This window comes from Aythya ferina, assembly GCF_964211825.1.
Source record: "Aythya ferina genome assembly, chromosome: 8".
Taxonomy (NCBI): domain Eukaryota; kingdom Metazoa; phylum Chordata; class Aves; order Anseriformes; family Anatidae; genus Aythya; species Aythya ferina.
In genome coordinates this window covers 31,903,563-31,927,070 of record NC_140304.1, presented here as the reverse complement: position 1 = coordinate 31,927,070, position 23,508 = coordinate 31,903,563, and the positions used below count along the sequence as shown (strand labels likewise).

General features: G+C 51.0%; 1 protein-coding gene across 4 annotated transcripts in view; it reads right to left on the bottom strand.

Moving 5' to 3' along the window:
* PDE4B (phosphodiesterase 4B) overlaps window positions 1-23,508 on the bottom strand; it is a 180,882-nt gene that overhangs the window by 26,655 nt on the left and 130,719 nt on the right. For all 4 annotated transcript variants that reach the window (XM_084527677.1, XM_084527678.1, XM_084527680.1 and 1 more), the window contains one exon: window positions 35-147. In XM_084527677.1, the coding sequence (XP_084383803.1) occupies window positions 35-147 (113 nt within the window). The remainder of the gene's footprint in view (window positions 1-34; window positions 148-23,508) is intronic.

The following is a 23,508-nucleotide window of genomic DNA, read 5'->3' as shown; positions in this document are numbered from 1 at the left end:
GACCCGTCCCCGCCGCCCCGCGCCCCTCGCTCACCTTGTTGGAGGCCATCTCGCTGACGGAGCGGTAGGTCTGGATGGTCTCCAGCTGGTCCAGGCACCAGTCGAGCTCCTCCAGCGTCTCCATGGCCAGCTTCTGGTAGGGCTCCTCTGCGAACAGGCAGACGGACATGTAGTCGGGCTGAGGCGGCGGCAGCCTCTCCATGCCGGAGCCGCCTCCAGCGCTGCCGGAGGTTCCGCACCGCTCCTTCATCATGCGCCCTCCGCCGCTCTCCCCCGGCCGCCGCCGAGCAAATCCCCGCCCGGCCCTCGGCCGCCCGCCCCGGCCCGCCCCGGCCCGCCCCGGCCCCGCGCCCCGGGCGGGGCAGAGCCGCAGCCCTCAGCCCGCAGCCCGCAGCCCGCCCTGCTGAGGCGCCCGAGGGCCGCGGCCGGGCTCCCCCCCCCTCCCGCCCGCCCGCCTCCGGGTCCCTCCTCACCACCCCGCTCCCGGCTCTGCTCCCCGCTGCCCCAGGGCTGCTCCCGTGCCAGCCCCGCGGAGGGACGGAGAGGGTGGTGTGGCCCCCGCTGCCCCGCTTTGTGGGGTGGTTCTGAAGCACTTCGTGTGGTGGTTCTGAACGACTTAGTGTGGTGGTGCTGCCCTGCTTCGTGTGGTGGTGCTGCCCCACTTCATGTGCTAGTCCTGCCCCACTTCATGTGGTGGTCCTGAATCACTTTGTGTGGTGGTCCTGAAACACTGTGTGGTGGTCCTGCCCTGCTTCATGTGGTAGTGCTGCCCCACTTCATGTGGTGGTCCTGAAACACTTCATGTGGTGGTCCTGAATCACTTTGTGTGGTGGTCCTGAAACACTTCGTGTGGTGGTCCTGAACCACCTCGTGTGGTGGTGCCGCCCCACTTTGTGTGGTGGTCCTGACTCACTTTGTGTGGTGGTCCTCACTTGCTTCATGTGGTGCTGCTGCCCCACTTCATGTGGTGGTTCTGCCCCACTTCATGTGGTGGTCCTGAAACACTTCATGTGGTGGTGCTGCCCCGCTTCGTGTGGTGGTCCTGACTCACTTTGTGTGGTGTTCCTGCCCCACTTCATGTGATGGTCCTGACTTGCTTCATGTGGTGGTCCTGACCCCCTTCATGTTGGTCCTGACTGCCCCACTTCGTGTGGTGGTGCTGCCCTGCTTCATGTAGTGGTCCTGCCCCACTTTTTGTGGTGGTCCTGAGCCACTTTGTGTTGTGGTCCTGACTCGCTTCGTGTGGTGCTGCTGCCCTGCTTCATGTAGTGATCCTGCCCTGCTTCGTGTAGTGATCCTGCCCCACTTCATATACTCCTGCTCCCCAACTCCATCTTCATCAACCCCAAGCACTCAGCCCCACTCCCCACCAGCCCTGACCACCAGCTCCAGCACCCCGGTGGCCCCGCTCCCCGGTGCTGCCCCGCAGGCCCCGTGCCCCAGCCTTGCCCAGCTCTGCTCCCGAGCCCCCCAGCTCCATGCTAGCCCCGTTCCCCAGCCTCGTGGGTACCTGGTCCCCACCAGCCCTGCTCCTCGGCCTCCCCCAGCTCCGCTCCCTGACCCTGCCAGCAGGACAACGTGCTGCCGAGCGGCTCTTGCCGTAAAAGTTAAGGTTTACATAAGCGGATACGGTGAATCATAAAATCTCCCTATGAATGTAACTGCTTCTCATAACACCAGCAACATACGCTTTACCCCATAAATCTGTCAGACTTAATGAGTTCAGCATTTCTAATGGCCTGGGCTGAGCAGGTAACAGTGACATCAGTGGTCAGGATTGCTATGATATACAGCAAAGTGAATGCTCTACAGCACACGCGCTGGACGTACGCGTGCCCCATATGTTTGTAGACCCCAGCCCTCCCTACAAGGGGTGCACTCCCTGTGGGGCTCCCTGCAGAGCCTCTCCAGAGCCTGCTGGCTGCCCCCGTGCTGGGAGCTGCCTTCGGCAGGGGAAATCCTCCTCGTCCTTACCCACAGCCACAAGGCACTGAGCTGCGTTAGCAAGCGTTGTGCAGAGACCCCGCGCTCAGCGTTTGAAGTTCCACAGCAGAAAATAAATGCTGCCAGGGAGTAATTGAGCAACGAACTATCAGGAAACACTTAGCACGGATAAAGAAAAAAAAAAAAACACTAAGTCTGAATCTCTGTCATCAAAGTTTAGTGTTTTTTTTTTTTCTGTGCTCACGGAGCTCCAAACATGGCAAGCGCTCTCTCTCAGAATGCATACTTCTGCGATACATATATCAAAAAGCAGGTAAAAACAGCCAAAACATACAGAACTTGAGCACATTCCATTTCTAACAGGCATATTCTCCACCAACTACTTTATCATGTAAATTAGTTAAACTGGAAGGGCTCAAATTTCTTGCACCAGAGAATGTTTGCATTGATAAAACTAACAGGGACTAAATCGTTATTTTAGGAATAGGAGAAAAATCATCTCACCAGGCAAACCAACAGGAGCTGGCCATATGTTTAAATAATGAGCTGCAACGTGTTATTGCAGAGTACTCTGCTCTAGGATTTCTAAGTAAGCAGAACCACGGCGCGAGCTACGAGTGCATTCCCATGGCAGGGAAGGAATAGCTTCATGGAGGAAAGGGGTTCTGGCACCAGGCACCAGGTTAGCCCATTTGGGGGTTTCCAGCCTTGCCAGGGGTCGGGGTTGCAGGACCTGGTCCCTCACTGCCTGCCCCTACCACTCTGCTTCGCCTGAAGTCTTCACCTCCAAAGCATGAGAAGAGGAACCTGCCCTTGATAATATACGTGTTTTGCATGGAAGGGTCCACGCTATTCCCCTGCTCTGTAGTCTGAGTTTAGTGTAGCAAAAGGGGGAAGAAAAACCATGGAAAAAATGTCATATGTTAAGGAAAATGATTACAATTAACGCAAAGGGAAAATTCAGGTTGTTAGGTACAGAGAAAGTAAGTTTGGTGCTAGGCTACTGCCAGCCCTACATTTCTTTTAGCTTTAGTTTTTATAAAATGACAGGAAAACACAACTTTATATGGAATTTATAAAGGGAGGACTTAGCATTTTTAGCACGGTGTATTTGCATGGATGTACAAAATGCCCCTTGCTCCCCAGGGCTGCCTCTCGCTGGTGCAATCTGCACGCCCGTGGGGATCCCTTGGGGCCGGAGTGAGGTCACTGGCCACAAAATGTGGCAAAATGCAGCCCTGGGCCTCTTGGGCCTTTTCAGGCACAACAAAAGGACAGGGGATTAACGATTTAAATGCAGATGTTTAGAAAACTGCCCCCTCAGGTATCTCTAGTCATTTCAATGGCAAGCGTGTGCTCAGCTGTTAGCAGACAGCTTTGCAAAGTGTCCCTTTACAGAAAAGCAGTGAGTTCTGCTTCTGTTCAATTCGATTTAGTGCCTGGGCCAGCAGTGTGTGCATTTCCATGTGAAAAACAGGTTTTCAGAACCCAGCTTAAGAGAATTTGGGGTTTCTGCCCCTTCCCCAGCTGGCACAGTCACCTCGACTCCCCCAGGTTGCATGCAGCAGCAGCGGCAGGGCTCCCCACAGCCCCGACACAGCAGACCACATGTCCCTGGGCTCTTTGGTTCTTAGCAGTCTCTTGTTTTTGACTAAAATCATTTTTTTTCCCATTCACTTTCTTAAGTAAATGATGCTACTGATCGGAGGCTCCATCTGCTTCTCCACTCTGCCTACCCCGCTGTGTCCTGAGCCAGTGGTTCCTGAAGCCATGATGAGTGCTAGCTCCAAGTGCTCAGCCAAGACACCTCTTGCCTACAAGCTGCAAGAAATTTAGCCATGCAGAAGGAAAGATGCTATCCTGCTCGACAGAAGGGAGACAGAGAGAGCTCAACCCACCTGAGGAGCTCGGTGGCCTCTCCTCAGCCACTTCTTAAGTGAGCCAGGCAGGGACCAACCAGCCCCGGGCCACCAACACAGATCCAACCAGCCCTCCTCGGGCACGAGCTGCTCTGCTCACTCACTGTGTGTTAATTTGTTGGGACTATTTACAAATACGTTGTGAAAGCCCTGGCTGTGATTCCGTAGATAAAGCTAAATTCGCACCAGGTGTTTTTGAAATACAGCAAGTCAAATTAAAACACGTTCTCCGAGCCCCTATGAAATGCTTAAAGTTACAGCCAACAGAGCAGGCAGATTTAAAGCTGATTAGAAGCTAACTTTCTATGGGAATGATCTTAAAAGGGAACAACATAAATCTTCCAGCTTTCTTAGCAGTTAATATTTATGCTTATATGTGTTAATTACATTTGAATCTTTAAAAATTGACAGGACATTTTGCTAATGATGAAGGACAACGCGTGCTATAGAAGAACCCCGGACAGAAAACCTGAGAAGAACGAGCCCATCCCTGGAGCAACAGCCCCTGCAGACGACACAGCTGGAGCTGTGATGTAGCACGATGCACCCTGCATCTGTAGGACCACACACCCCGAACAGCCAGAGCCTTCCCCAGGACCCAGCGAGGGCAGGCTCGCGAGTCCTAACAAGGCAGGTCTGACCTACTGGCTTATCTTGTTTGAGTCACGGGAATCAATGTGCACACCGGGACATGCCAGCAGGGTCCCTGCGTCAATACGTGTTTAGCATTAACCGCAAGGAAAAAAAATTACACGGGGTTTTCGACCAGTTTTTTTTAGAGGGAAGAAACTTTGGTCTGCGCCAGGCCCGTCCTCTGCATGTGCCCACACGGGGCGTTGAGGCCACTACGCTGCCTAAGTGCAGGGAGGGGGGCTCAAGAAATCAAATTGCTGCATCTCAGCTGGACAAAGGTAATCTTGCAAACACTGAAACGTGGCCTCAGTCCCTATATCCACTGGAGGAGGCTGCACGGTGCCCGCAGCCCCTTCCTCTCCCTGGTTAACCCCGTGGCGGTGCTGGCGATGCTCTGGGGCCAGGGCTGACCCCCTGTGCAGGGCACAGGGGGCACTGGAAGCAGCAGGGGAGTTCAAAACACAAGTGGCAGAACTGAGGGAATATACAGAAGTGGGGAGAAAAGAAAAAGAATTGACAGGAGGAAAACGAAGCGCATGGGGCTTATCTCGCTGAATGGCACCTGGAGTCACTGTCAGGCTGCACACCAACAGCAAACACAAGTTCGGATGCTACTTGACGTCTTCTTTCCCCAAAACCCACGTGAAACTCCCACGGGCATCGGGAGGACACCACCCCCCGCCAGACACACTGCTAAACCTCTCCCGAAGGTTTCGATAACCCTGCCGGTAGCGCACAACGCGCACAGTCACTGACGGAAGCAGTTGTACAATTTCTGGATATAGTCTCCTGGAATACTACATGACGTCTCTTCAACTGTATCGTGTTTCAGTTTATATTTGGGTGTTGCATAACCGAGCTCCTACCCGTAAAATTACCTCCATATTCCAACTGGCATTTCCGTCATCTTTTCCAGTGCCATATGTGAAACCATTTTTGAGGCGGAATAAAGAACTAATTAACGAAAAGGAGCCCGCTTCAGTTTTACCACCAGTATTACACGGTGTTTGACCCAGAATTTAGCAGGAATTGGGGTGACATTTCATCTCCAGCCCTGGTTGCTGCCACTCCATTCAGAGGCCACGCTTGCCAAGCCCTCAGAAGAAGCCCAAGGTGAAATGTTTTTCAATGGGCACTCTGAAAATGTTTATGTTCTAATTGCAAGTTATTTATGTGCCGGCATTTCACAACACCTACACTTTTGGTATTATTTGCCCACTATTTTCTTTTCATCCCTGCCAGACAATGAAACATACAACACTTCTCGCTAGAAAAGTGACCTGGCCACCCATTTTTAGACGTTTTGTCCCATTTACTGACTCGCCCCTCTTATCTTTTCCTCCCTGCGAGAGCTGCTAATGAACGTGGCCTTGAGGCTTGTCTTCTCCTTGCATACTTGGGAAGTGAACAGTTTAGGAGATCACCCTCTTTTTGGGGAGCGATTCGGCTAAGATCAAATACGCACCTCATCAGAAGGCCCGTCAAGGGGGCTTGGACAACGAGCTCTCTCCTGGCTCTCCCCGCAGCCCTCTCTGTCCTCTGGCCGGCGGCACGAGCGCGCGGGCAGCCCTCAGCGCGGGCCAGGATATCCTTGAGCATGGGGCCGACGTTATCTGCAGCTGCAGCTGCCCGGCGTGGTTCCTTTCTCAGCCCACAAACCAGCCGTCCCCCAGCCCAAGGCACGGAGCACGGGGCAGCTCCCGAAGCTTCAGGAGCAAGGGGCAGCTTTGACCTCAGCTCGCACGGGAGATGAACTGAGTTGAGAAGCACCAGACCCAAATGCCGAAATTCAAAGCGAGTCCTTCCCTCTCCTGACTTGTTCCTGATCCTCTCGTCACCCTCATCACTTTGAAATCGATAAGCAAAGACGTGGCTGAAAGTGGAAAGGCTAAAATGTTTTAATTGTGGCCCAAACACCAGACCCCAAACAGGTGAGCTAAAACACTGGGGATAAGCGGCAGTTCTCTTTGCTCAGTAGGATATTGCCGGTGCCAAACAAGTTAAGACTTCCACAAACTAGCAAAACACACCTAAACTGGTTCATATTGCTAAAGGTTACTGTCTCGTGAACAGATTGTCCAGTCTGGAAGGTGAGAAAGGTTGACCACGAGTATTTGTAGACATCTGTACAAACTCAGCTCTCCTCAGCAATTAAACATCAAATTATGTACTGACTGTACGGATAAAAGACTTCCTCGTTCTGCAAAAAAGAAATAGTTACTACTAAATGCATTATAACTTCACTCATAAACCCTTAAGACCTACAAAAAGCTGACAGTCCCTATGAAAAAATACATTTCACACTGAAAAATTCAAAGATCAGCCTTGTACAACGAAGGTTCAAAAGCAAGTCCTCGCAGCTCACAGCAGTCCCAACCTTTTACAGTGTTTGTTATGCCACGTGCAAGGCTGTTTGTGTGCTGTGCCAGTACGGCACCTTCTGGGTTATTTACTTTTAATTGCATCCTGGCTGCAATAAATTACAGCTATTTATAATGATAAACTTCTTGAACATTTAAGAGCGGCCAACCCCCAGCACACAGCTCGAGTCTGCCGGCACAGCAGCATCAGCTGGGGCATGAGGGAGGGCCCTGAGCTCCCCAACACTCCCATTTGCTCCATTATTGCAGCTCATTCAATAAAAAAAACAGGATCACTCTGTTTTAACCTTACCTCAAGAACAATTCAGGCTCAGGATCAAATCTGTTCATTTAAAATTAAGAAGAAAACTTGTGCCTCGGGAAGATTTAATACTGGACCTCACCCCAAACCAGCACGGACCACCTGCCAGTGGCACCAAAGCATCCCCTGAATGCACAAGTGTCACACACTGACATCATTTCCCAAAACCTGAAGCAGAACACTCACTGGAAACGAACTGAAGTGCCAGTATTACAGAGGAAAATGCTTACTACCTCCCACTAGTGTCAGGGAAGCAAACTGCCAGCACGGCACTGCTCTTGGTGGGCGAGCTGGGCTGCAGCCACCCGCTGAGCTGGGGGCTCTGGAGTCCGGTGTCCTCGCGTGGAAACACGTAAATGTGCTGGAAACTGCTTACAGGGACTGAAAACTCTGCCTTAGGAGATGTCCAGAAGCATGCTCCCAGCCTCCTAACTTGTAGAAGTGTTTGGAAATAATACTAATAACACTAAATAGTATTGTTAATGAGACTAGCAATTTTAAAAGGTACCTACTCCTCAGTGTCCATCCGGACAGAGCTCCGGTTCTAGAAGTTTTAGGCAGATGGGAATATTTTGCTTATTTACAGATATTTAAGATAACTCACAGAATAAAAAAAAAAGCATATTCAGATACAGATGTTTCTTTAAAAACATAACAATATACACTAGGAGTCTTTAGCACTTAGCATGTGCCAGAGGATCTTAACACAACCCATTTTTAATTGTATAACATATTCATTACACATTACTGTCATTGCTGTCATTGTCAGGGATGATAAGAAATGATTAAGAAGAGAAGGCAGATCCTCCGGATAATCATTTGAATGACAGATTATAATTTTGTGAGCAGCATAGATAGCACTAATGTTTACTGGAGGCTTCATTCACATTTCTCAGTCCTCGACTACCAGTGACTAAGAGCTTCTGCCTAAGCAAGCAACAGACTGGGATATCAGAATATACCCAAAATGGTTTGTTGAAAACGCTGCCCTGGTGGGAGGCCGCTCTGTGTGACTCGCACAGAAGAGCTGAGCCACAAAAGCCTGACCCATGGGAGCTGAGACCCACAGGATTGCAAACCCTGGTGCAGGTTGGAGAGAAGAGGAGAAGGGGAAGGGGAAGGGGAAGGGGAAGGGGAAGGAGAAGGAGAAGGAGAAGGAGAAGGAGAAGGAGAAGGAGAAGGAGAAGGAGAAGGAGAAGGAGAAGGAGAAGGAGAAGGAGAAGGAGAAGGAAAAGGGGAAATGGGAAAGAGAAAGAGAAAGAGAAAGAGAAAGAGAAAGAGAAAGAGAAAGAGAAAGAGAAAGAGAAAGAGAAAGAGAAAGAGAAAGAGAAAGAGAAAGAGAAAGAGAAAGAGAAAGAGAAAGAAAGAAAGAAAAAGAAGAAGAAGAAGAAGAAGAAGAAGAAGAAGAAGAAGAAGAAGAAGAAAAAGAAAAAAGAAGAAGAAGAAGAAGAAGAAGAAGAAGAAGAAGAAAAAGAAAAAGAAAAAGAAAAAGAAAAAGAAAAAGAAAAAGAAAAAGAAAAAGAAAAAGAAAAAGAAAAAGAAAAAGAAAAAGAAAAAGAAAAAGAAAAAGAAAAAGAAAAAGAAAAAGAAAAAGAAAAAGAAAAAGGGAAAAAGGGGAAAAGAGGAAAGGAGAAAAAGAGAAAAAGGGAAAAAGAGAAAAAAGTAAAAGGGAAAAAAAGAAAGCAGGAGTGTGGTGGCCTGTGTGATTTACCAGGGCACATGTGTGGTCACGGCTCAGACACGTCCAGCAGACCCTCATTCCCCCTCACCAGAAGGAGCCTGTTTTCACTCAGGAGCGCCAGATCCGTGCCGTGCCCCGAGACAATCCCTCGGCAGCGCCCGGCATCACCCCAGGACCCGGCGCACGGCACTCAGCGGGACGGGTTCATCACCCAGCGCCGTGCCCAAACCTGGCAGAGCAGGGAGCTGCACCCCCTGCCTCCCAAGGTAGCCGTGGTTGTTTGCAGATGGTGTGGATGCCTTCACATATTTATCCCTGACAATGCTGAGTGAAGGGCTGACACTAAATAATTGATTTGTTTAATGTATCCTGTCAGTGCCTTCATGCCTGCCCGTGAGCAGAGAGCCATTTCCTTGAATTAAGCCATTGTTCCAGCAGAGCCAACAAACAGGCTTGAGAAAATTGTTCTGTGGATGGGTTTGAAAAGTCACAGGAAACAAAATAAAAGGAGCAGAGCACAACTGCAGAGATTCATTTCAAACCTAGAATGAAAGTGCCTGAGCCTCGTGGCGCCGTCCTATGCCTTGAAGCAGCCCGCGCCCTGCGAGTGCAGGGCTTTTTGGAGAGCTGCTGCGTGCTTTTTGGTGTTCGGGCCATCCAGGGGCCACGTTTTCAACTTTTTTTTCTCAAGAACAAAGGCTAGAAACCCCCCCAAAGAAGACCTGCTGTTACTCAGAAGCACCCAGCAGACCCCCCACCCAATGCCACACGGCACACGAACGCATCCCCTCGCCCCAAACACTTGTGTGCTCCCAGCACAGCGAGCCACGGGGCTGGATTTAGGGCCTTATCTCCAATCATGGGAACGACGGAGCACTCAGATTCACTGTCCCCCCCCCCCAGCATTTCACTGCGTGCAATGAAACTAATTATATCTTTTGCAAAGATAGGTGCAGATGTGCTAAGAGAGGCACAAAGCCCCAGCACCTGCGGAACAGGTGGAGCCAGTCCTCTTGAGCAAGCCCCGAACAAATGGACGAGCCTGCCCTTCTGCCCCCTCCGGATCGTATTTTTGGGACTCCGGTCCTACCCGTCGCTCCAGCTGCCCCCTCTCACGTTTCTCACACCTGCAGCCGTCCCGCAGCGAGGGCTCCGTGCATCCCCCCGGCACGGCACGGCCGGGTAGGAGCCGATACCACGGCACTGCAGGCAAACGGAGGGCATGTGGCACCTCACAGACAGCAATTTTAGCAAAATCTGCTTCCAAAGCACGGGGTCCCTCCGTCAGGAACGGAGGTGAGGGTGGTGAAAGCCCCGGGAAGAGGCAAGGCACGGATCAGCTGGCACAGACCCGCCTGGGGGGATGCTGAAGAGGTGGCACCGGAGGAAACCCGGCTGTGGGGGGAAGCAGAGAAGAGCTCCACGTGGGCTCCAGAGCAGCAGGAACAATGGAGCCTGTATTCAGCGATGATAGAGGAAGATAGAGGAAAAAAAAAAAAAAAAAAAAAAAAACAAAAAACGAAGCGAAAGCTTTCTACGGCTAATTGCGAAAAATGGCAGGAAATGAGCGAGCTGCTGCTGCCAGGAATAACGTGTGTAATGCTGAAATTGGTGATGGAAGGGTTTGACGTGAGCCCCAACCTCGGGGAAAACAAGGCCAAGATTTTGGTGGGCACTTCTGGGTTTCGCCTTCTCAAGGCACCGAGCAGCAATGGCAACAAACGCCTGTCTTACCCGGCCGAGGAGTCTGGCATTTGCCCTCAAAAGTCATTAGAAGGCTTTTAATTAAAGCCAGGTCCTTCCTGGGACACACGAGGGTGGCTGCCCAGAAAAGCTGCTGGGAAAACAACCCCAGAGAAAGTGGCTCCGGAGAGGCCGAGGGTGCCGAGGCTGCAGCAGCACCCGCAGCAGTGGCAGAGGCTCGGCCAGGTTAGGACACGGGGCTGTGGCCTGGTCCCTCAGTGCCATGGTAGCCGCGATGTTTCTGAGTCCACAGCCGACGTGATTGCTGCCCGAGCACCGGGCCAGCTGCGCTGAAACCGGAGCCCCACCGATAAGCAGTAATATTAGCCCGGAGAAATGTCAGCGGGGTGTGTGCGTGGGGGTCATCCGCTCTATCTTTAGCCAGCTAAAAGTTAATCGCCTAAGCTCCCTGCGCACTCAGTGGAAAGTGAACGGGGACCTCCAAAGGGTGCTTCTGGTCTATTCTCAGCACGCCGCCTGCCAGGGGCTGAATCGCCCTCTGGGGGTGCCTGTCCTCCCCCCGCCAGCTGCACGAGGCTCCGAGCTGCACCGAGGGCCCCCCCCTGCCCGCAGCCATCAGGACAAGGCATTGCCATCCTGTTTGACCCCCCCAATGCCACCCCAGCGCCCAGGGGCAATGCTGAGGGCAGCGGTGCCGCAGCGCCGCTCCGTGTGCCGCCCAGGCTGCCCCGTGTGGCTTTCAGAAAGGCATTGCCCTTACAAACCTGCATTTACTGTCCTGATTTCATGTCCCTACACATCCAGAAGTGGATGCCACCCTCGGTGGTGGCCGAGGAGTCTGACCGCTCCATGGTTCCCCGGGCCCCCTTTGCTTTTCTCAGGATAGGGATTTCCTCCAGCCGTCACGGACCTTCCCCAGCTCCATGTTTTTTTCACAAACGACTCAGAAGGGCCTTGCAGCCACATCTGCCAGCATTTCCAGCTTGCCTCCTGCCCAGTTGAGCACAGCCACCCCCTCCAAATTGCCCCTGACCTGCTGCTCCCCATCCCCTTCCTTCCCAAGCAGGCGCTGAGACCCAGCAAAGGCTTTGTGCGGGTCGGCTGTGACAAGAGAGGGCACTGAGCAATTCAGCCATTTGTGCGTTGGCTATCACTAGGCTGTTTCCCCCAGGGATCAACAGACCCACGTTTTCCCCGAGGATTCCCTCCCTACTCCACACCCCAGCCCCACTTTTCCCCTCTTTTCCCCTCTTTTCCCCTCATGCCCCCCACGAGCTGCGAGCCTGCGGCCTGCCCAACTTCAGCCCCCGCACCTACACACTGCTTTTACATCCTTCCTTTGTTACAAGTCCTTCTTCTCACTCTTCCCTGCTCTCCTTTTCCACTTTGGTCCACTAAGAAGCTCCTTGCCTCATCGAGCTGGCTCCTGCTGAAATTCCTGATCTTCCTGCACAGCGGGACGGCCGGCCCGGCAGCTCGCCCTGCGTTTTCTTCCAAATCGGCCTGTAATTTTTAGGTCAGGCTGCATTCACCTCGTGGCAACGACAGCACCTGGAGGCCAAGCAGCACATGGAAGCCCTCAACAGCAAACAAAGCCATTTACGAGCATCTGGCATGCTGCAGAGCCCTGGTGCTGGGCAGTGCAGCCACCCCAGGCCTTGCTTCGACCACGATCCCCATGAGCACCCCAAGGTGAGGGCAGGGCGAGCGGCCATGAGGGGCCCTGCCCCTGGTTTGAGGCACAAATGACACACTTGAAGGAAACCCACGGCAAGAGGTCAGCCCGGGGCTGGGAGAGCTGAAGCCAGCCCGGGCAGAACTGGCCCGACCTGCAGCACCCACGTTGCACCCACCGGCACCGTGGGCAGCGGGGCGGCTCCGCGGCCTGGGCGTGAGAATCGGGTCAGCGAGGATCCACAGGGGCTGGCAACACGCTGAGCAGACCCCTGACTGCATGTTTTGTCATGGATCTTCATTCCCCTAGGAAAAGTAACGCCAACATCTGTCCAGCTGAAAGAGAGACACCACTTGGACACCACTTGGAAAGGATGAGCTAACAAAAAGTGAAGGTCCTGAATGAAGCTCAGAAAGTACCCTCACATTTACTTGGTGTGCTTACAGGCATCAAATGCACATGCACTGTAAAACAGCCGTCTAAACCTCAGCTTTAAATGTTACAGCATGAAGACAAAAGATCAAGATTCCCCACTGCACCTTCTGCATGCCAGTGAGGTGCAAAAATGAGGCATAAACACCACAAAAACAGTAAGGGGGATGAACAGAAGCCTACGGGACTTCCCAGAGAAGCCATTTCTCACCTGAAGGTAAACCTAAACATTTAATCTGAAATGGTAACGAGTGAGGAAAGCTGAAGAAGCTCAGAAGCAGGATTTAGATCAGAGGGAGGGTCTCACCTGCAGGGTTTTAGCACCGGGCAGTGCCTGCAGCCTCCTCTCCCCCCTCCCGGGGGGAACAATACATCGTGGCCGCCACAAATCAGGAGCGTAAGTGACAGTGCTTTTATGGTGCCAAATGGAAGTAACAAAATGCAGGAAGCATTCTGTCAGATGTCACTTAGCAGTGATATCACGGGGGAATCTGGGAACGGGATTTGCCTGCATAGTAGGAATTCCTCGGTCCAGGGACAGGGAGAAGCAGAAATGGCAAGGGGGGCAGAATCTAATCTTGGCCTGGTGAATGAACAGGAAAGATTGCTCCGCTCCAACTTGAGCTCGGGGAGCAAACACAGGGTTTGGCACGCTCTCGTTTTCCTGACCAGGCTCGATTCCTTGTTGTCCTGCCTTAATCACAAGGCAGAAGGAGAAACACGAGGTAAGAGGGGGTACCTCTCCCCCGGAGAGCCTCGCAGAAGCGCAGAGACTGACGGCACACATGCGGGAGAGATCTCGAGGAGGAATGCTGGAAATGTTTTTTCAGATGACATTTTGCCAGGAAATTAATACATGCCTCGAACGCGTTTCTGAATGCAGAGCACAGTTACCAAGGCTGACACAAATGTCTAAATGAAGTGATCCCATCACTCCTCCACTGGACACGCTCCTCAGAGGGCCGTGAAATCTGCCCAGGGGGCTGCAGGCTGGGGGAGGAGAGGACCATTGGCAGAAATAAGCACCAGACCCAGATCTAGAACCAAGGAAAAGGATTTAAATCCCAATTCCAGCATCCTGTACACCACGGGGAGCCCAGATTGTGTTTTGGTTTCCCTGGCTAAACAAGGGAAGGCCGGATCACAGCAAGATGAACATTTTGCTGCGTGACTAGGAATGTTTGCTTCCTGAGCACATGGCGTGCATGTGAAGGCACAAGTGTGAGAAAGGCCCTGAAAAATCAGGATATGATTATGAAATTACCTAGCTGCCCACTTAGGATTTAGCAGCACCGTGCAGCGTATTATCTCACCGGGCGCATGTGGGCTGGCTCGGAGAGGGCTGGTAGGCTTACACGTGCAGGGAAACCAACTTGGATCCTGGAAGCAACATCGTTGTGCTAACAAGGCACTCCACCTAAACTAATTAGCCCTGCCTTTCAACAGGCTTAATTAGGTGGGGCACCATCCTGTGCTGTTGTGGCTAGACGGCTTCCGGCTCCGGAGCTGGCTCACCCACGGCGCGTCCGAAGGCTTTGGCACCTCGCTGCCTTGTGCTGTGCACTGATGACATGTTTCGGAGCGGGGGCTCTTGTCCACGTGCCCCCATGGCAGAAATCAAGGAGCTGGGGCTCTCCTGAGCTTTCTGTGCACGCATCCGTGCGAAACGGAGTGCCTGCGCCCCTGCTGATGCTCTGGAAACTCCTCCTTGGGAAGCCAAGAGCTGGCTCTCACAGCAGGCCTCAGACACAGAAGGAGCTATCTAGACAGGAGACCACAGCTACGATTGTAATTCAGCATGGGGAGAAGCCTTGAATGATGTAAAGGCCAAACTGCACCGTATTTCACTGTTTCATAAGGCTTTTGTAAATCACAGGTCAAAGCGTCTCCATCTGGACCGGCCACAGAATTCGGATGCTTTCATCCACAAAGCCATCCATAGCAATTAAACCCAGTTTTGAACCAGGTTAGCCTGGAGATAATAAATCTGATGGTGTGCACGCTCTGTAAGAGTGAAAGTCCTTTGTGGTGAAACAAACACCGGGGTAGGGAATGGGAGAGGAACCTCAGGAACGAATCCTGGAACTACAAAGCGCGGTGCCTGACCTACCTGAAAAGCTCCTCTCAGCCACTGGCGTTAGGCATGAAGACAAAGTTAATTAATAATCCTTAGCTCTTTATGAGGCAAATTATTCAGAAATTCTTACATGAGGGTCAGAATAAGGCCATCCGGGTCACCGCAGCAATGTAGAACATGCTATTGGAAAAATGTTAGACCCGTTTAACTCTGATCCCTTGGCTTCTGAAAAGGTCACAATTTAACATAAAATTTCATCTCAACTTAGTTTCCTTGAGGTCTTCCATAGGAAAGTTAAGAATGTGTAACTGTAACTCCCAGGAACTCTTTAGGACACACAAACCATCGTGCCCGTACGCCCCACTCCCTGCCTTGAAAGCCTGGCCATGCAGTCATCCATTATGTTTTCAGCCAGCATGCCAGACACATTATATTAATTATAAAATACAATTAAATAGATTTTTTCATTACTAAATGTAATTTCTTGAAAGCATTATCCTCAGGGACGGAAGCTTAAAAATTGATTTTGTTTGTAATTTTAATCTGTTCTCCTGCCATAGACATTTTCTGCGCTCACAGAGCAATGATGCCCACCTCTCTGATTTACCTGGCTTGAACTTCATGTCCTTATTCAGCCTCTCAAAATAAACGCGTGTGACTGTCATCCTCCTGCTGAAAGGCAAAGATATTGCTACCCTGCACTGAGCAGAGCCGCTCAGGTATGTGGCATGTTGCAAAAAATGCCCTGTTTTGACATATTTGGTTTTCGGGTGATACTCTGAGTAAGCCCTATCACCCGATCTGTGACTGCATGAGGCTGCACTGTGGGAAGTCGGAGGATTGCTCACGGTAGATCGTGGGCTGGTCACAGAGCAGAACCAGCAGAAATTGCTTGAATAATCTGGAAGCACATGCAATTTAAAAAGCTGTTACTTAATCCGCCATCATCCAGCTTTTGAAAATGAGGATATTTTACTTGTCAGCCTGGCGTCACTCAGCTCTCCGATTGCACCCCGAGCCATACGGATTCACTTTTAACACATCCACACGCTGCAACTCTGCAAACGTTCAGAGTATGCTCTCAGGCACAAAACTACAAATCTTCAGACCTGCAGTAGCTGAAAACAGAGCTAAACTATTCGTTGTGCTAATCATCTGTATTAATTTTCCCCAGCAAACCATTTCAGCTGTTCGGAGCTGTGACTCAGTGTGCTTTATGTTTACCAAACCGCACGTACAGCCTTTAAAAATAATCTGTTTAAAATCACAGATTAAGTCCCACGGGTAAAAGGGTGGGGAGGAAGAGGGAGATGTCAGTATCCTACAAGCCAGCATCATTTGTTTTGACAGCTTTTAATATTCCATATTAATAGTTTCACGTGCTGATCTCCACCATACCTCTGAATCACCCTCCGGCCGGGGCCATCACACCCTGGCCACCAGCTCTTTTAAAGGTCTGTTTGGGACACGGGGCAGGACTGGACCACATTTTGCCTGGCAGACCCAGGGACACGGTGCTGGAATCACTACGTGGCCATCCAGAACCAGAAATGGGTTCTGTACAGAAACACCAGACAACAATTTGCGTTTCTTCTCACATCTGGCTCATTTTAGCCAGAAAGTGGCTAAACGTGGAGGTCTGAGCCCCGCAGGACTACTTTCCTCGAGTCTGAGGTCTTGGTGCTGACCTGAATCAGGCCCTGGTGCTAGGGCTGAGCCATCAGAAAGCTGCCCCGAAGGGCAGAGGGAGGATAAACTCCAAGCCAGCACCGACAGGCAGCCCTTGAAGCAAAAGTGCTTGCCAAATTGCTATAGCAGGTAAGGATGGCCTTCCCCTCTCAAATTATGTTATTTAAGACCCTCAGAATATATTTATTTAAGGCCTTCAAAACATACCTATGTAATCTCCTCAAGCCAAATACGAGGAAATCAAAATGTCAGCGACGCTAATGGCACCTTATTAACAATCTCAGTTAAAATACCAGATTAAATGGACATGAAAATTGAAATGCCCCCACTGAAGGTCAGATGGGGGTTGACCTACTGCAAATTATTCCAGTGGTTGCTGCTTTAGTTCTGTGCAATGTGGCACCTTTCAGGATTTCTTTCATCCAGCAGCATAGCAGAGGCACCCCACGTTAGCCTTGGCCGAGGGCTCGGCGCTGTAACTCACGCTACTTCTCTGAAGTAATTAATTCTGTGTCATAAGTTCAGTGAAATTCATACAATTTCTGCGAAACATCTGATTTTCAGCTGCCCGGGGCTTTCCATTTAAGGCAATTTGCAATAAAAGGCATTCTAGCGGCACACTAAATTGACCACATTTGGACGTGTTACAAACGCCGACTCAGAGCGAGCAGCTGCTGCTGAAAAATGTGGTGCGAGGAGCATCTCCTCCCCGTGCCAGGCCTGTGGCTCCTGATCTATAAAGTGTGATTAACGAGCTCCTGGCTTATACCTGGGTTCCCGCTGCACATAGATGGAAATATTTAGGAGTTTCACACGATAGCGTTGAAGCCCAGGAAGCCTCTGACAGTTGGTGACATTCAGGCATCAGGAATTTCGGGAAATACCCTGCCCAAAAAAACGTGAATCAAGGAGAAGGCCCAGCTAACGATCTGACTAGGATCTGGACGTGGACCACGTCCCGTAAAGAATTACTGCTAAAACAGCAGACGCTCCGGTTGGACTGGAAACTTGGGTCTGGATTTCTCCTCTTCCAGAAGCAGCTTTGGGAAGAAGGGAAGGACAGCCCTGCCCAAACGCCAAATGTTACCAAAATCCATGAGCGACAGCCTGCACACCTTTACTCACCAGTGCATCCTCAGCTTGTGAGTGTTTATTTGGGCTTCTGCTAACGGGACCGGCCCCGGGCCGTGCTCAGCCCATTCACACCAGTCCCTGGGGGCTGTCCCAGTGCACGCTGCCGGTGCCCATCGCAGCAGGGCCACCACATAGCTCAGATCAGGAGCAGGAGGCCGGGCTGGCTCCTCTGCTTCTCGGAAGAGCACGCTGCTTTTTCAGAGAAGCCAACAATTGCTGTGTCCTGCTTTCATCAGCCTAATGCGCGGCATTTGAAGAAAAATACGTTGGTTGTAAAATGTGACCTTTCCGAGCCATTTTGGTATTAAGTGCTGCGCTTGTAAAGCCTCCCCTGAACACATGCCTGCAGCACGAAGGGCCGAGCTGGATTCAGTTCATTTTAACCGAAACCATTGGGGTGTCTGGAGCATGCTCTAAGGCCTGGGAAGCTGGAGCCAAAGCAGCCTTGGGATTCAGAGTCTCCTGGGCACGATGCGAAAACGTCTGTTTGGGGAAGTTTTTGAAGAGTCTGGAGGTGCTAGAGGAGTTTTCATCTGCACAGACGTTCGGTTTCCTCTTGCAAAGCTATGCCTATGACAGCAGGGTATTTACACTAGAATATCTGTATCAGAAAGCTCAGCTTTTTTAAAAAAATAAATTAACCACATCAGTATTCGGTACTTAATAATGGCTACTGATAACAGCTCCTAGTAAACAGCAAAACCCAAATAACAGACATCTAACCTTGGGTCAGACCCTACGCCCCTTATTACTGATGAAAGGCTCTTTGCCTCTGGCCTCTGCCAGGCCCAGTACTGAACACGAAACCAAAAGGCATTAATTAGCAAATCAATGCATTGCCAGGTTTTGCATGTTGTTTTTTTTTTCATTTTGAATTCCTAAACTGATTAAATGCCTGAACGCACGACCAAGTCAATCAACGATACCTTTAGACATGAAAATATATCCCAGAGGGACGTGTTTAGATGCTTTTTAAAGTTCACTGCTTAAAAATGTAAATCTTTGCAAGCGTACATGTTTTTCCAGTGAACTGAATTAACTTAAGAACCTAGCATGTTTTATTAATAACCATAAATAATTAACAGTTGTTTCCTTTCTGTCAAAAAAGCATCCCAATTATACAATACTTAAGGCTGTCATTCACAGACACTTCTCGGAGAGAAAACAATATTACACTAAGACGTTTCATTAACTATTGCCGTAACATTCCTTACCCGTTGCACAATGCCATTATGCCCGTATTAATAGGCATAACACGCTCAGCTATACAAATCTGCTTCAGTCGATCAGGAAATGAAAAGATACTGGCAATAAACACCCACATTTCTGGGTGACCTGAAGGCTGCAGGCAGCCGGGGGGGGGTCATTGCTTGGTGCTGCCATGGGGGGACCCCCGAGTCTGAACCACAGCTCGGAGGCTTTAAAAAACGTTTAAAAAAGCTTTAAAAAGCTCTTTTCTTTTCAATCTTTACAATTGCTATGCTATCCCGTGCAGTTAGCTTTGGTGGCAAAGTGTTTACCCCGCTGAGGACACCAGGCAGATCCAAACCCTGTCGGTCGAGGCCGGCGCTTTGCCCTCTCGCGTCCCTACGAGCTGGAAACTGCTGCCACCAGGACTGATAAATATCAAGCGCTCAGCGGGAGCGTTTGCCCGGCCACGGACCAAAAGCTTGGGCTGCTGACAATCACAAGACAGAGTCAGAAACGCTCACTTTGTAAAACACAACAAAAAGGCGACTTACGCTCGGAATCAGATCCCGCAGGAGGACGCAGCTTTGAGCATGGGGACTGCCCAAGGACAGGCTGCTGCCTCCGGGACGTGTGCGGTGCATTACCCTGGGAAAGTCTCGGCACAGATCCTCAGATGCAGCCTCTCACACTCCCATTGCCAGCTGTGTCCGGGACACAATGCTGCAGCACTGAGCTCAACCTCGGGGGAGGAAGGAGAAACTTATATATAGCTGCTGCGGGGATGAGCCATGGGTGCTGTCGGGAGCCCGTTTCAGCTCTCACTAGCTGGAAAATGCCGATGACATGGAAGCTGAAGGGGCTGGGAGCAGTGGGACAATGAAGAACCCTATTCATCACTAAGGCATGCACAAACTGTGCCCCGCAACCTAAAAAAATAACTCCGCCTGCCAGCAGTTTGGTTTGGGTGCTTTTGTTTGTTTTGGTTTGTGTTTCTTTCTTTTTTTTTTTTTTTTTTTTTTCTTTTTTCTTCACAGTCCAAGTACATATTTCTCAAACTCATATGGAACTGATTCAGTGCATTGAGGACCGCGATGTCAAAATCGCACCCACAACCACTATCATCGTTCTGTGCAGAAAACAAAAGAAACACAGATTTTATCAACCCCGATATTAGCGATGGCAAAGCCTTATTGTCTTCACGGAGGCCTTAAGCAATCCCGCCCGAATGGGAGCTGAGGGAAGCAATGCAGGGCTTGCAGGGCTTGACCCGTGTTTGAAGAGCAGAGTGAACGTGGGGACACAACGCAAGCACGCCGCTACGAAGACCTCTTTGTTGCCACCTTGGCTTCGCACTTGGCTGGGTCATTCACAAAGAAACCAGCCAGAAGCCCTTTCAATAACCTATGGCTGCTTTTATGGCTTTATGCTACAGAACAGAGTGTGGGATCACCAGGGGGATGACCACTCGACCAAAAACCAGTGTTTCGGCTCCTAAACTCTGCAGCCGATCCCGACATACCTGCTGATTTCGCCAAGGGACGGCTGCTCCCTCCAATGCGTGAGGGTGCCCCCTGCTCATGTCCTCAGCTCCCCAGCTCACCGCCGACGGCCGGGGCCATTCCCAGCAGGGGGCCGGGAGCAGCAGAGGTGGCACGGGGCCGTGGGTGCCCCGGCAGGGCCAGGAGCTCGGATCCCAGCCCGCAGAGCCCCGAGCAGCGCAGGAGCACGCGGGGAGTCCCGCTGGCACCCGCCGGTGGCAGCTGGGCCCCGGGGAGTGACAGGCTCCTGATGGCAGCAGCACGTGTAGCATCTTCATGTGACATCCACAGGTGGGGCGGAGGGGAAAAACAGTTTTCATCTGTTGCTATGGAGCCGTGATTAGCTTGTGTGTCTTCAGAGCCTGCCGAGGAGAAACGACGGCTATTTTCTTATCTAGATGTCATGAAATCAGCCCTCGCAGAATTTCGGGAGTCAAAAGGCTAAGCAGGTTTGCCTGAATACCCTCTGTTACTTGATACACGAATAAATCTAGCCGGGAGACCTAAAACGGGTGTCGTTTTTCAGCTGGGAGTTGATCACAAAAAACTACTCTTTAGCCTCATTTGGAGTTTATGTGCACAGTAAGGCAGCGACAGCGTGCTAAATAAAATGCTGCCACTATCTTTGCAGAGAACGAGCCTCAGGAAATTAAGGAGAAAAAAAAAAAAAAACACAAAAAAACACAAAAAAACTGGTAGTATTGCAAAGCACGGTGATTTCAGAATAAACTTTTCCCTTATTCCCTCCAATTGCTAAAAGAAAACCTGATGTTCTTCTTTTAAAATGTGTCTGCCTCTAGGTCTTTGGCACAGGTTTGCTGATGGGAGGGCCGGCAATCTATTTAATGACTGCATTGACGTCAATAGCATAACTGAAATACTTACTAAGATGCATGAGTCCAACTTTCAGGGGGTGTGTGTTCGCAGGCAGGAGCAACACACGAAACGGACTCGCCGTGGGAATGAACTGCCCCCGCCGAGCGGGGATCAGCCCCCCGACAGCGGGCCTTTTCCTGCAGGTAGCTCTTAGGGCTCGCTCCGAAACACGCTTCTCATTTCCCCCAGCAGCCCGCGTCACCCCTTTGTTCAACAGCCCTCGTTTTGCTCGGTGGCGTCACTCAGCTGCTATCTATCTGATGTCTTCGGCCGTTTTGCTGCTTTCCAAACCATCTGCATCACCAGGGCACCGCAGCCCTTAGCAGCAGCCTTTCCAGATAAGCTCACGGCCCCGCTGCCGCGCGGTGCGCCATCGGTTACTCCTGGCGCGGCTCCCCGGCGGTGCACGGCTCCTCTCGCACCCTCGCTGGAAGCCTAAAGCACTTGCACAAGCTGCCCCCAAATCTACAGTCCCCATCTTGCAGTCCTCAGCCAAACTCCCGGCCGAGCAAACCACGAGAACAGAATTTCGGGATGAATCATCTATTTTGTAGATGCCCAGAGCCATTGTCCGCACGCCGAGCAGAGGAAGTCTGGTGCAAGAGCACCAGCTCCACGCTAATTACACGGGATTTATAGATATTTGTAACTTTGATGCACAGGGCTTCTGAACTCCTCCAGAAAGTCGGGGCTCTCATTAGCACGAGCACCAGCTTTATCCAGTCTTTTGTTTATGCTTTATACAAATGTTCGTGCACGAGTCTGTGTACGTCTTACACCCACATAAAAAATGAAAGAGTACGAGTTTTGAGTTCGTGTAAAGGCATGTGAGAAGTGCAGACAAACGTGCGGATGAGCAGGGAAGCAGAGACTGAGGCACAAGCAAGAAAAATACCAATCTTTCACTCCCACCCCCAGAGAGGAATTTTAACAAAGCTTTAATCCCCTGAGCCCTGAAAAGCCGGTGTGTGACATATCCCAAAGCGCTACACCCCCCGAAGCCTCGGGTTGCAAAGCCGATCAGCTATACTATATTGCTAGGTATATAATTAATTGTGAGGACATACTGTAATTATTCAGTGTTGAAAGTATCCGAGGGGCACTTGGCTGCCTGCTCTTGGGAGAAGTTTCTGCAAACCCCCCAGGGCCGCAGGGAGCACACCGTGTAGGGGACCCACGCGCAGCGCTCTGTGGGCACTGTCCCGGCCTCCCGAGAGAAATGCTGGGGAAAAATGACCCGTTCTGGGGGAAAATGACCTGTTCTGGAGGAAAATGACCAGTGCTGTCTGCTGGGTACCCATCTGCCAGCAGAACTGGGCCACCTCTCCCCAAACCCCTTGGGAATCCAGCAGTGGCTTCTCGCTCCTCGTGGCATCCCCATCGGTGCGGTGTTTCCTCTGCAGCCTGGGATTCATTAGGGCAGCAGTGCCCGCCAGGAATCAGGGGCCTTTTACACACACGTGGGAAATGAGGGGCCTTTTAGGGTGAAGGTGAAGGTGGAGGGGATGCCCTGAAGAGCCTGGGCTGCTTCGGGCAAGCCAGGCATGAAACAGGGCCCACAGCCACCACCGCGCGGTGATGCTGAGGCTTTGGTACTGGGATTAAGCAAACAGTGGGATCCCATGCTGGTAAACAGGATGGTAGGAAAAAGTACTGGGAAAAGCACAAAGGAAAATAAACGGTATGAAAAAGTACTGGGAAAAACACGCAAAGGAAACAAAACAGATGGAGAAAAGATTGCACTAAACCGGGTGGAAGAACGAGAGGCTTGTGCTGAACGTGGCTGCCAGTGGAAGATGATTTAGTTTGGAGGAAATCAGGATCAGCAACGAAAATAAATATGGAGGAAGGAACAGAAATAAGCAGGAACTGGCAGACTTGTTGCTGGTTACAGACTTTCTTGGCTGAGTTAACCGGGCAGGAGCTGAAGCTTTCACTGCTACCAGGGGCGGAGGGAGCTGAACCGCGGGGAGCGGGCACTGAGACCGAGGGAGCACAGAGGTCAAAGCAAGGAGCTGTGGCAGAGCCCACATTAAAAAAAAATAAAAGGAATATATGAGAAGGAAGCATCACAGACATGTGCATGATGATGGTTTTATACCTTTTGCTTCTGTAATACCAGAAGAGGTAGCGGGCTGGCAGCTGCTCCCAACGCTGGCACTGCACGACGGCACTGCGCGGTGCCACGGACTTCTCAGGAACCTCATGGCCCTGCCAATCCCCATTATCCTCCCCAGCTGTGAAGTACATGAGCTAATTAAGGATTTATGTACTTTTTGCTACAGCTTCATATTTCCACGTTATGGCTTCTCAGTTAATTCATAAAAGCAATT